This window comes from Otolemur garnettii, unplaced genomic scaffold (genome assembly GCF_000181295.1).
Source record: "Otolemur garnettii isolate 467f Iridium unplaced genomic scaffold, OtoGar3 scaffold00013, whole genome shotgun sequence".
Lineage (NCBI taxonomy): Eukaryota > Metazoa > Chordata > Mammalia > Primates > Galagidae > Otolemur > Otolemur garnettii.
In genome coordinates, this window is record NW_003852408.1 from 30,307,971 (window position 1) to 30,321,846 (window position 13,876).

Here is a 13,876-nt window from a genome sequence, read left to right on the forward strand (position 1 = left end):
GGTACCCTAGCTGCTGAGCTACAGGTGCTGAGCCTGTGGTATGATTTTAATTCGTAAGGTTAGTATTGAATACTTAGGAAGCAAATATCTGAGAATAATTATGATACTTTGAAGAATGCAAACACTTGAAATTGCTGGTAAAGGTGACAGTTATAGATTTAAAATACAATTTATATCTGCATTTTGATTGCACAATATGGAGAAAATTCTGACATATAGAATAAATGTAAATTGTAAATGCTAAAGTGGCAAGCAGTTTTTGTTTTCTGTTTTTCTTTTCTTTCTTTCTTTCTTTCTTTTTTTTTTGCAGTTTTTGGCTGGGGCTGGGTTTGAACCCGCCACCTCTGGCATATAGGGCCTCCGCCCTACTTCTTTGAGCCTTAGGCGCCGCCCTTGTTTTCTGTTTTTAATTTGTCTTGCAATCTGAGGATAGTCTTTATTTTAAAGTTCATACAAAAACTTTAGAACTCAGTAACTCAGCTCACTCAATTAGTTAAAATTTGGTATTTAGCACATCTGAGTGTGTGTGTGTGTGTGTGTAACTGTCGTATACTTAGTACCACGTGCCTGGCACATTGCTATGAACTTCACATGCTGTTTTACATCAGGATTAGAGTAGATTTACCATCATACCCACATTTAACTTTAATCACTGGAAAGAGCAAGAAGGATAAAAAGAATGATTAAAGAGCTCAGTTAATTCTGCCCCACATTCCTCGGGTGTGTGTTTTCAAGTTACTATTTTACAATAGTGTAAGAAGTAACTTTAAGTGTCATCTGTTTTGATTTTTTTGTTGTAAAAGAGAAGCAAATTCTTATCTGATATATTTAGTCTGATTTCGTAAAAATACCAGTACAGGTTGTTCGTATGGGACAAAGCTCAATGGAACTAAATGTATTTGATATATATTAATACTTGTGGGTTGTTTTAGACATTTAATTGGAAAATTAGGTTTTAATGATAAAAACGTTATTATTCTCTGAACTTACAATGTAGTTCTTTCTCTTCTAGAATGCTTTCAGTTTTTCTATGGTTGCCCAATAAATTTGCAGAAAAGCAGAAGTTAAATTTTCTAAAAATAAAAATATCAGCTTCTATTTCTCAGGAAGCTCGTGCAGCTATTCTCCAAAGCCTTCACTGCTCTGTATTTTGTGTTAAACAGCACAAAATTGTAGCTGTTGAACTCAGTGAAAACAAATAAGTAACGGTTCCAGATAGTACTAGTTAATTATAAATGCAGTAATCAATAGATTTCAGTTTGGGTTTTTTTGGTGTTCAATTTGTAAGTGATTCTTTAAAAAGTTAGCAAGTAGGATCTTTAAATGTCTTAGTCCACTGCATTCTCATCTTTTATTTTATTTTAAAATAAAAAGAAAAACTATCATATTGGCTCCGAGACTCTGACTATTCTTTGTTAGCTTCTAAAGGCATGCATGTTTATTGTTAAAGGATTAAAATGTTGGATATTGATTTAAAAGTGAAACTTGGCCAGGTGAGGTGGCTCACAACTAGAATCCTCTCACTCTGGGAGACTAAGGCAGGAAGACCAGCCTTAGCAAAAATAGAAAAATAGAAAAATTAGCCAGGTGTGGGGATAGGTGCTTGTAATCCCAGCTACTTGGAAGGCTGAGGCAAGATTATCCCTGGAGCCCAGGAGTCTGAGGTTGCTGTGAGCTAGGGTGACACCACAGCACTCTAGCCTGGGCAAGAGAGTGAAAATCTGCCTAAAAGAAAAATAAAAAGAGAGAGAGAGAAAGAAAAAAAGGCAAAGAAACTTAAACACTTGTGTAATTCTGAGTTTCCATAGAACACAGTTTGAAAACCACTATATTGAATTTCTTTTTTCATCTTTGAGTAATTATCTTTTAGCTTATTTAAAATTTGTATTGAGTTCTAGATTTTTATTTTTATTTTACTGGAAACCCCCTCATCTTCCAATATCTTTTAGCTTATTCATCTTACCTTTCAGGAAATGACAGCAGTGTTATGCTATAGGGATAGACCAAGGCTTAAATGTCTTCGGGTCATCTCTTGGGATCTAAGGAAGAAAGCATGTTAAATTAATACACCATAATATCATCATAATATTTCACCAGGAAAATTACATAAAATCTTTCTTTTTTTTTTTTTTTTTTTAGTTTTTGGCCGGGGCTGGGTTTGGACCCGCCACTTCTGGCATATGGGGCTGGTGCCCTACTCCTTTTAGCCAGAGGTGCAGACCTTACATAAAATGTTTTTTTAGAAAATCTGATGGGAGGAGCCTAGATTTTCCTGGTTCCTGGGAAATGAGATTGTCTCATTCCTGTCAAATGACAACTCTGAAAAGACAGTGGGTTGGTGTTGTGATTTCTGCTCCCCCTAATGTTGCTAAATTAGAGGGCCTATCTTTGCTTCCCAAAGAGAAATACATATCCCATATGAATACATCTGGGGAGGGAAATGGAAAGTGGGCCGTGGCTAGGCTGGAGGTATTTACACGGTAGAACATAGACCTGGATTCCTCACTGATGTGGTGACAGCCCCGTCTGCACTTTTAGCCAGATAATTTTTGTAGTATTGTGCTTTTCTTGCTAAACTGTGGCCTCATTTTATGCTCCTGGGCTACAAGTTCTGAAAAGGTGACTTGTTTATCCTTCCATGTGGTTCTGAACGCCTGTCTCTTCTGCGGGGAATTCTCTCCCTTAGGTTCGACCCCAGAGCAGAACACACATTTACTCTCTTTCCCTGTTATGTTTTTGTTTGATGGGTTGACTTTTAGTTACAAAGGTGGCGAAAACAAAACAAATTTCCCTAATGCTGGAACTTTATGAAGAGTCCCAAAACCACTTTTTTTTTTTTTTTGAGACAGAGTCTTACTCAAGAGTCCCCTGGCATCAGCCTAGCTTACAGCAACCTCAAAACTTCTGGGTTCAAGTGATCCTCCTGCCTCTGCCTCCTGAGGAGCTGGGACTATACTGGCCTGCCACAACACTCAGCTAATTTTTTCTATTTTTTCTCTCTTTAAGTAGAGACAGGGTCTCACTTTTCTCAGGCTGGTCTTGAACTCCTGAGCTCAAGAACTCCTCCTTCCTCGGCCTCCCAGAGTGTTAGAATTATAGGCAGGAGCCACTGTGCCTGGCTGCAAATAGCTTTTTCTCTCTTGTATTTCTTTATTTCATAAAAATGCAAAAAGACAAAAAAATTCAACCAAATTCTATCACTCAGTGTATCTTCCTTAGTTCTTTTCTTACCTTTTGCTCTCTTCATCCATATTAAAATGGAAATGAAGGGCTGGGTTTGCCCTTTCCAAAGGGAGGGTCTTCCCTAGTCCCTTCCCTGCTCCTATGGGAGTTGCTTGGCCTTTTTCTTTAGAACTAGCCTGTTTAGAACTAGGCCAGGCGTAGGAGGAGCCCTTGAGCCCAGGAGTTCAAGGCTGCAGTGAGCTATGATGATTAAGGTGACCAGATTTTAACATTGGCAAAGCAGGACACCATTGATGGGGGTGGAGGGGAGGGGGTCGGGTGGGGGCAGGACCTGACAACAATGCAAACTTTGATAAGCAGGTCTCCATAATCACTTCTCAACAATTATTTGTTATTGTTACAGTTTAACATTATAAAATTAACAAAAATAATCTAAAACTCATATCCTGGCAAAATAGCCACATGGCAGCTGAAAACTGTATATTTCCTTACTGTTCTCCTGCCCATTCGTGCATTCTTTCCAAAAATCAGGACTTTTTTTAAAAACACTGCAGGATGTGGGACAAATTATTAAAAATCAGGACTGTCCCATCAAAAGCAGGACGTCTGGTCACCCTAATGATGATGTCACTGCACTCCAGCCTGGGTGACAGAGCAAAACCCTGTCTCTCTCTCTCTCTTTTTTCAAAACCCTGTCTCTTAAAAAAATAAAGAACTAACCTGTTCTACCTGGGCTGGGCTGGACAAAGTTCCTCAGTTTAGACTGAGGTAGATTCTAAAACTTAAACTTCTTTTTTTTTTTTTTGAGACAGGAGCCTCCAGCTGTCCCCCTTGGTAGAGTGCTGTGGCATCTCAGCTCACAGCAACCTCCAACTTCCTGAGCTCAAGCGAGTCTCCTGCCTCAGCCTCCCAAGTAGCTGGGACCACAGGTGCCCGCCACAACGCCTGGCTATTTTTTTTTGGTTGCAGCCATCGTTGTTTGGCGGGCCCGGGCTGGATTCGAACCCACCACATTGGGTGTATGTGGCTGGTGCCTTAGCCACTTGAGCCACAGGCACCGAGCCTAAAACTTACTTCTTGTTCTTCTCACCAGAGCTGGTCTCCTGGGGTTTCCTTCTGTTTGGGGGCTTAGAGTGACGCTTATTCTCTTGCCGCACTGGCCTTCTGGGGTCTTACCTACTCCCTAGCCCCCTTTTTGTATTCTCAAAAATCCAAGCCCTGGGACATAAGCTGGTCTTCAGGGACCTTTGCTTATCTCCTTCCCTGCTTTCTTTTCCTTCTCCCTTGCTTGGTTCCATTTCCCCTTTTTCTTCCCGCTTGTTCTGTGATAGCTCTGATTAAAGAAATGCATTCACTGTGGATGTCAAGACTGAGTCCACTTTTAGTTCAAGTTCAGATTCTGAAATGACACCTGGCCTCAGTCTCTTTGGGAGTTGCTTTCAGTCCAGCATTCTTCATCCCCATTGGACAGTATAGGATTCACTCAGTGGGCCTGGGTTGTCCAATCCTGCGCATTTCTGGCCCTCAGCCTTTGTGTCCTGCCTGAGAGAGTGTCTTTGTTACGTGGGGCTTTGGGCCTTGGTAACAAACAATTTGACCCCTGGGGCTAGTGACGGTCACACCAGCCATGTGGGAGGTCCATGCCTGTAGAACTGACCCCTGGACACCAAGGCTCAGGGGAGCTGCTCTGTGTGGCTGTATGTCAGGCATCCCCTCACACTGTTGGGAGAGTCAGGCGCTGTCTGTGTGACTGTACGGGCGGAGCACAGATGCCGACGCCTGGTCCCTCCCGGCCTTGCCCTGTGAGCCTTTCGCCTTTCGCGATGATAATTGGTATCCCTTCACTGTACTCAACCACGACTGTGCATTTAACAGCTTTCCTGAATTCTGTGAACTCTTCTGGTGAATCATTGAACCCAAAGGTGGTCTTGGGATGCTGTTTCAATCATCTTCATTATAATCATCATTGCCTGTGTTGACTGTTTACTATGAGGACAATTGCAAACTGCTTTATATGTTATCTATTATTCAATCTTCACAACAACTGTAAAGTAACTGGAGTTATTCTCTCCACTTGTCACTCCTACCACATTTACAGATAAAGAAACCAAGTGATAAGTTAAATAAATCACCAAAGGTAGAGCTGTGATTCAAAGCCAGTTTCCTGTAACTCCAGACCCCAGGTCTTAACACTAAGCTAAAATGGCTCGTTGTACCGTCTCCCCGGCTGGGGAAGGTGGCGGTCTCTGTCCTGTCTTACATTCTGCATTGCTTGTCTGTGGAAGGCCTCCAGCTTAGTTCACCTCTCTCTTGAACACTCTATCTCTCCCTTTCTTTTGCTTCTCCCAACCTTAGGAGTAAGAGACCAGGTAGCAGAGATTTTAGATATAAAAGGATACATTCAATAACAGTGAATACATGCAATGTCATAGAATCTCCCTGCAGAAGTAGAAATGCTACTGTGTGAAGTGTCACCAAGCGTTGCGGGAAACAGATTTAGTCCCTGCATCCTGGGACAATCATATTCAATGTGGAACCAGTTTCACAGCCTGTTAGAATGCAAATATAACCTTGTCCAAGACTGCATGAGGGGGCAGAGAGAAGAATGTGGTGAAGAATCTGTCTGTGTGTGTACATATACACGTGTGCGTATACTGTATGCACATGTGTCTCGTGGGAACAGGACAATAGGTTCAACACGCTGCCCAGGATCCCATGGGAGACCACTTACTCTGAGCAGTCTGGCCTGAGTCACATATCTCTTCTGTGTTCATCTCAGCGTCCATGTGACTGAGGCATGTCTGTGCTAGCCTGAGGCTCTGCCAGTTATCTGTGGCTTAGATTTTAGCCAAGCAGGTTGGAGGCTGCTTGTTTCTACGCGTTGTGTCATGTGAACCCTAGGAAATAGAATGTGGTCTCATAGGACTGACAGTACATCTCCTCCAGCTCAGAGAAATCCAAGGCTGTGTATTAACGGGGTTAAGCAGGCTTCATCTGGAGGAACTTGTGCTCGGGGATGAACCAGCAGAGAGCAGTGTCAGAAAACCAGCCTGCCTGCAGCACATGAAACGTTCCCATGCCTTTCCTCCTTCATCTGGAAGGATGGGCCCCCTTTACTGAACTAAACAGGTGGCACTTTGAATGCTGGCAACTCTCACCGAGCCTGGATTCTAGAAATGCAAAAGAAGCAGGGAGGGAAAATGAGACATGGAGACGTGAGAGAGGCAGTGCTGTAGAGGGAGGAGAGTTGGATGGAGAATGCATTAGAGTTTGGGGGCAAATGAAGGCCTTTAGAAACTAGCCATTGTTGGCTGGCTGCGGTGGCTCACACCTGTAATCCTAGCTGCCGTTTGAGAGGCCAAGGCGAGAGAATCACTTGACACCAGCAGTTCGAGACCAGCCTAAGCAACATGGCTAGACCCCAGCCTCTACAGAAAAATAGGAAAAGCTGGCCGTGTGGGGTGGTTCATGTGTGTAGTCCCAGCTTCTCAGGAGGTTGAGGCAGGAGGATCACTTGAGCTCAGGAGTTACAGTGAACTGGGATGATGTCATTACACTCTCTAGCTTAGGGAATAGTGTAAGAAACTAGCCATCACCAATCTTATAGAATAGCAGGCACAACTGTTTGGAATTGACTACTGATCTAAGATGAAAAGGACTTTTCCCCCTTAAATAAGTTCCTATAAAATCAAGCCACAGCCCAACACCCGACATTAGCCGTTTGTTGTGGTTGCGAGGATTCCTTGTGAGTCAGCATATCAAGGCTGCCCCTTCAAATTGTGGGGTGAACTGAAACCTGTTTACAAACCTGTTTCTCAGCTGAGTTGTCTGCTTTTACTTCTAGGAGATGGAAACTGAATCTGCTAATTGATTTTACATGGCCTCCCATTATGGCAGCCCGCATATACCATGTTTTTGTGGTTACTCAGTAAACACATTTTGCTGCTGCTGATAACAAGGCAACACAATTGAAAATAAAATATTTTCCCATTGCCAAATTTTCCAAGGCAATATTTTTTTAATTTTTTAAAGGTGTGGATCCCTTCATGTCTCTGAATTCTAAAGATACTTTTTAAAAATAAAATCACTGTTTCCAAGGGGAAGTCCTAGTTTGAAAGTGTTAATTATGTATTTCTATAAATCTTTAAGGAAAATTTACCTTTTTTTTTCTTGTGGAATTTTAAATGACTGTACAAACACATTTTCCAAGAAACACAGTTTTTCTCTCTCTCCCATCACCAACAAGGAAATTACATAGAAATGACATTTCTGGCCATGTTTGGCTGAGCCAGGCTGCCCTGCTCAGAAACCATCACCAGGACCCTGTCCTCACCAGAAATTTACCATCTGAGAAAGGGCCCATGTATTAAAACAGCAGTCAGCAACTCTGTGACCAAGTTAATCAAACCCAAACACACAAAATACCTCTTTTGATAGAGTAAATGCTCATTCAAATAGTAGAATTTTTTTGGTAACAAAAATGCCCTAAGTTTCTTACCAAGGCCTGCTTTTTGTTGAAGTCAGTTTGCCCATGAAAATGAGCCTGCTAGTTATAAGGGTGGTTGTTTGTTCTGCCCTCAGCAGGTCAACTTGATTTAATGTGGAAACACTTTTCAAGCCCTTTGGGAGAGACATATTTTGAAGAAGGCCATTAAGAGTTATAGGGTTTTGGTGATGACCTTAGCTCTAATATTTACAGAGTGACTCATATTTGCACAGTATTTTTGCATGCATTATTTTATTTAATTCCAAGGGAAAAGTACTGAGTGTTTCGCCATCATTTCTGTTTAAGAAATAGATCTAGGTGGGTTGTTATTTACTTTATGGCTGTAAGGAGGTTACTAAAAGAAGAGCTTTTAAACTTTTCAATATTCGTGTTTTAGTACTCAGACCTTCTGACCTCCTGAACTTTTTACTTGTCAGAACAAATTGTGTTTTGACAACAATATTTAAAGGCCAACTACAAAGAGTGTTAGTTCATCTTGTTTCTCAAATACAGGGTGTCCATAAAGTTTGTGTTCACACATGAAGTTTATGGACACCCTCTGTGTGTGCGCGTATGTCTGTATATATACACATACATACACAGAGATATTTTGCTTAGTACAGCGTCATATATGAGTGTGAATCATCATATATTTCAACAAAAACCTGTGTTGTAGTTTGATTAAATGTATTTAAAGATGTAAATTCTGATAGGAGCTCAGATTTGTTCCAAGATGCTTTAATGAAATTGGTCTGTGTGAACAGCCAGGCTGTACGAACTTCAGGAGGCCTGCTGTGGTTCCTAAGAGGATGAACGAATTGTACTTTCTAAAGAACTGAACAGGTAGGTCTGGTGCAGGACAGAGGCTAGTAGCCAGGAATGCTGCTGATCGGGAGAGGGACTGTCCAGGTTTCACCCTGCTGAGGTGAAGATAAATGGTTTCTTTTGTCTCTCTACCAGGGAGAACAATAGTTGTGAATTTTCTTCTACTCCAGAGGCAAGTCAGACACTGAAGAAGAAGGCCACTTCTGTGGGTGACTTAGTCCCTTTTGAGTCTACTGAAACTGCCATAGGGCCTTCACATTTGCCACTCCCTGCCCTGAAGGCACCATCACCACCCCTAGCTCAATCCCTTGTTTCCTTTAGGCCTTGGCTTGAAAGTGAACATCTACAGAGAGCACTTCTCTAACAAACTACCTAAAACAGTCTAAAATAATCTCTCCATCACATTCTAGCCCCCTACTCTTGTATTTTGCTTCGTGACTTTCATCACTGCCTGTAACGATTTTGTGTGTTTACTTGTTTACTGTCTGGCTTCCCCAGCAGAATGTCAGCTCCATGAGGCAGAGCGTGTCTTGTGCATTACTGTTTCTCTAGTGCCCGAGTAGGGCCTGGCAGGTGGAAGGTGCTCCCCAAATATGTTAGCTGAATGAACAGCTACGTGATGAGCAACTAAAAAGCTGAGACCCCCACCTGACATCTCTGACTAGCTGGGACCCCCACCTATCTGACATCTCTGACTTTAAGAAAAGTTTAGGCTCGGCGCCTGTGGCTCAAGTGGCTAGGGCGCCAGCCACATACACCTAAGGTGGTGGGTTCGAATCCCTAGCCCGGGCCCGCCAAACAACAATGATGGCTGCAACCAAAAAATGGCCAGGCGCTGTGGCGGGCGCCTGTAGTCCCAGCTACTTGGGAGGCTGAGGCAGGAGACTCGCTTGAGCCCAGGAGTTGGAGGTTGCTGTGAGCGTGATGTCTTGGCACTCTACCTAGGGGGATAGCTTGAGGCTCTGTCTCAAAAAAAAAAAAAAAAAAGAAAGAAAGAAAAGTTTAAGGCTAAATTAGAAAACTTGTTCTGTTGACTTGCTGGGGTAACCCAGGGTCAGCCCAGCACTCACAAGTCATAGTCATTGTTTGTCTTTCTCCCATGCTAGACTGTAAATGCCTTGAGAGAAGGGACCTCCGAGTCTGACACCACTGTGCTCCCTGTGCCTCAGACTATGCAGAAAGGAAGGCATCTGATGAACTTGTTGGATCTGATTGAAATGTGAAAGATGAGCAGGGGTAACCAGCTGGGGAAGGGAAGATGGTTCTAAGGAGAGGGATGAGCATGGTCGAAGCCTTGTAGCAGGAGTGAGCAGGTCTGTCCTTGATACCAGGAATGAGAAATGACAGAAGAAGGCAAGTGTCACTGACTGGGATACCACGTGTGGCTGTAGAGGTGGGTCGGGCCCATCATGGTGGATTCTGAAGGTGTGTAGGCTTGGTCGGGCAAGTTAAGAAATTTTATCTATCTTAAGAGCAAAGGGGAGCTTTTTGCTTTGGTGTGTGCTGCAGTGACATGGTCAGCTTTGTCATATGACAAGTCATGAACCTGCTTCCACCCAGGCTGAGAGATGGCAGTTGCCCTTGGCAGGTCCCTAGGAAGTTAACTCCACCATGGCAGGGGTCTCTGCTTCTTTCTCCGCTGTGTTCTGACTACTGTTCTATAGAACAACGTCAAGTACACATTAGACACTCAACCTATGCTTGTTGAGTGCATGAATATAGCACAGTGGTTAAGAAAGGAGGAAATGAAGTGGCCAAGACATTGTTAGGAGGACAGTAAGGAACAGGTGAAGGGCTGCCTAGGCTGACTACTGAGTACAAGGTAGAAAAATGCCAGGATGGCGCCTACGTTTCTTGTTTATGTTTCTATGTGGGCGGGGGAGTATTGCCATTTTCCACAACAGGTATAGCAGAAGAATCTAGACTTCGTGTGTTTCTTGGCCTCTTTATTAAACCAAGAGTCAAAGCTTCCTCCTCTCTGTTGTTCTTGGGAGACCTCATTCAAGGGTAGCCTCTGGTTGTCCTCTCTCTTTGGGGGAACAGCTGAGGAAAGGGATCTGGAGGCCAGAACAAAGTAGTATGTGCATCCCTGAAGTCTTGTTGAGGATGTGAAGAGGCTGCATTCTCACTATTTCTTTTCTTTTCTTTTCTTTTTCTTTTTTTTTTTTTTGAGACAGAGCCTCAAGTTGTCCCCCTGGGTAGAGTGCTGTGGCATCACAGCTCACAGCAACCTCCAACTCCTGCGCTCAAGTGATTCTCCTGCCTCAGCCTCCCAAGTAGCCGGGACCACAGGTGCCCACCACAACGCCCGGCCATTTTTTGGTTGTAGCCATCATTGTTGTTTGGCGGGTCCGGGCTGGATTCAAACCCGCCACCTTAGGTGTATGTGGCTGGCACCTTAGTCACTTGAGCCACAGGTGCCGAGCCATTCTCACTATTTCAATGTAAAGTCAGTGAAACAGTTAGGGATAGTGTGAGTCAAGGACAAAGGGTAAATGGTCCCTCTCCATGTGGTCTAAAATGGCCGTAATAACAAGGGGCCTATTATTGGGAAATTAAACATTCTGCCCTGTCCCCACCCCTCAAACTTATTCCAGGGGCCATACATGAACATTGCCAGTGTGTAGGATAAATGAGTTTGACCATCTATTTTCTTTTTAGATTTAAGCAACTATATTTTGAGTGATGTTTCATGGGAAAAGTATCTTCCCAGCCCAGATTTCCCGAGAATGAAGGCCCAACAGAGTCACTCTCAATTATACTATTCAAATCTTTTCAAACATTTACGTCAGCAATATCCCTGTTTTATAAAACAAGTATACAAATAAGATATATTACGGCAGCATTCCACATGCCACACCCTCAATCAGATATATTATGGTGGCATTCCAGATGTCACACAGACACAGGGTCCCCCATGTGGCATCACACGCCCTTGCCTCACCCAGCCCCTGTCTGGAAGCAGGACGGGGCCACCCTTCTTGACTTTGGCCAGAGCTGCTCTACAGGGTGCTGCTGGCTGAAGGGGAGGACAGAGACCCATTTGGTGCACTGTCTCATACATTGTAGCACATTTGGCAGCCCTGGACCCTGTATGAGAAAAATCCATAGCCCCCAGCAGTGAACTTGTCAAACTAGAGCATCGCTCCCCACTGACCACCACCTCCAAAGACCACTGGCTTACATTAATTGAGACAAAAAAGGATATACATATAAACAAATGTGAATTAAAAGGATGGTTGAAAGTGTGTGTACTTTTAATTATAAAAATGGTTATAGTTAGTCCTAGTTGGTAGGCTTATGGCTGATTTTAACTTTCATTTTATTATTTTCAGTATTTTCTAATTTTTCTGTAATGGACATGTATTAATTTTATGAGGAAAAAATGCCAGACATGTTATTAAAATGACCTTTAAAATGTCAAATAGAGATTATAACATGAAGTGATATTTAGAAACTATGTCTCCATTTATGAGTATTTTAGAAAGTGGGAGGTTATTCTCCCATTGGCTCTGAGCATTTGATTGATGGTGTACAAACTAGTAGATGATTCATATCCATGAAGACATATTAAGTTAGTCTTTTCCAGTAACCATCAGACCATCAGACTTGGGACAAAATATGGTTTCATCACATGCACCAGGTCACAAAGGGGCTGAGTCCCAAATGGCAAATGAAATCAGTGTGAGTCAGTTCTTACCATTGCAAGTGGCAGAGATATTTTGCCAGACAACTGGACTATTAAAAACAGCCCGAAATCTTGAAAATGAGGTATTCTTTTCTAGGAGCCAGGCCACGGGAAAACTGAAAACATTAGCCCCAGGCAAGACAGAAAGATTAGAAGAATCTTTTCACTGTGTTGTGTTTTCTAGTTTCCCTGATCTTCCCCGTTCCAGAAAAGGATATTAATTGTTGTAAAATGTGAGTGTGAACATTATTTTAAAGGTCAGAAGTGCTTATGCTTTTGCTTCTGGGGTATGAAATGACATGATTCCACAATGACTGTGACATCAACATGGTTGAGAGGGGTGGACAATGTCCCTCTGGGACACAATGAGCACAGGGCATCAGAACCAATGACTATGAGACATTACAGGGTATTGGTATTACTGGAGTACAAGAAACATTGCTGAGTTAGATTTGGAGATAGAAAGAGGAGTGGATCATGTAGGGAAGGACATGAATAATTATAATACTCCCTTTTAATCAACATTCCTATATTATTTTTTTACTATATGGCAGGTTATTTTGAAGAGGTCAGGTCAATATTTGGGCTTCTTCTAATAAAAATTTGAACACATAAATTTCCTTTTGTAGAGAATCAATTCTTCTCTCTCTGGGAGGCAGTATACTATAGCAAAGTCAGATGTTGAATCTTCACCCCCCACTTGCTAGCTGTGTGATCTGGGGTAAGTTATTACACCTCAGTTTCCTCAACAGTAAAGTGAGGAAACTAGTTGTAGTGGCCCGATAAAGCCGCAGTAATGATTAACAAGATAATACATATAAAATATTAAGTACAGCGCCCAGTCAATGTTACCTGCTATTATTATTTAAATTAGGACGCTTTTAAGAAATTGGCAAAGGCTGGACTCAATGACCTCTGGAAGGTTGTTTATCTGTGGCATTGCCACGTGTGTACCCAAGTACACCGGTCCTCTCTCTCTTGGGCTGGGAGGCATAAGCATGAAAGGGAACCAAGTGGAAAGACAGCCAGCTGTCACTGGGATCACATTATTTCTACAACATGGGCAGTTTGTGTGTGTTCTTTGTATCCGGAACATGGAAAGTGCCATCAAGTGTGGCTACATGTCTCCCCTTTTAACTAGGTGAGAGTAAGCTTGTAGGGGAAATGCTTTTTAAAAAGGTGAAATTATTACCTATATACAAGGTATATTTCTGTGATTTGTTTTTAGTATTTTATAATTTGATTAGCCAGACACAGGTTAGGTTATAAATTTGCCCAGATCTAGGAAGCAAGAAATAGAAAAATCACCTTTTAGGAAAATAAACAGAAATTCCTTACCATTTCTGTGAACTGATCTGCACAAGCCATTCGAACCCACTCTGGTGTCGCCGGGCTCTGCACCGTGAAGTCCTCTGCTATGTCTCTTTCCCTGCGTACTGAGGCCACAGCATCAGCGATGGCAAAGAACACAGATGATCCCAGGAACATCCCAGACTCCCCGAGGCCCTGCAAAAAAGAACGTTAGTTTTAGAAGCTTCTCTACTAGACTACAAGCTACTAGAGGCCAGGGACCTGATCTTGTTCACTGTTGTATCCACAACTCCTGACACAGTGTCTTGCACACAAAAGGTTCTCACTAAATGTTTGTTGACTGACTGACTGAATGACGCTTGACTTATCTTAAAAAAAAAAAA

General features: G+C 42.6%; 1 protein-coding gene across 2 annotated transcripts in view; it reads right to left on the reverse strand.

Moving 5' to 3' along the window:
• Window positions 1-1,985: 1,985 nt before the first annotated feature.
• Window positions 1,986-13,876, reverse strand: part of AOX2 (aldehyde oxidase 2) — a 74,417-nt gene continuing 62,526 nt past the window's right edge. The window contains exons 34-35 of one of the 2 annotated variants that reach the window (NM_001308456.1): window positions 13,521-13,688; window positions 1,986-2,039 (exon numbers count right to left, since the gene is read on the reverse strand). In NM_001308456.1, the coding sequence (NP_001295385.1) occupies window positions 1,986-2,039; window positions 13,521-13,688 (222 nt within the window). Of the gene's footprint in view, window positions 2,040-6,296; window positions 6,354-13,520; window positions 13,689-13,876 lie in introns of those variants that run through there. The other variant, XM_023510273.1, reaches the window with a different exon arrangement.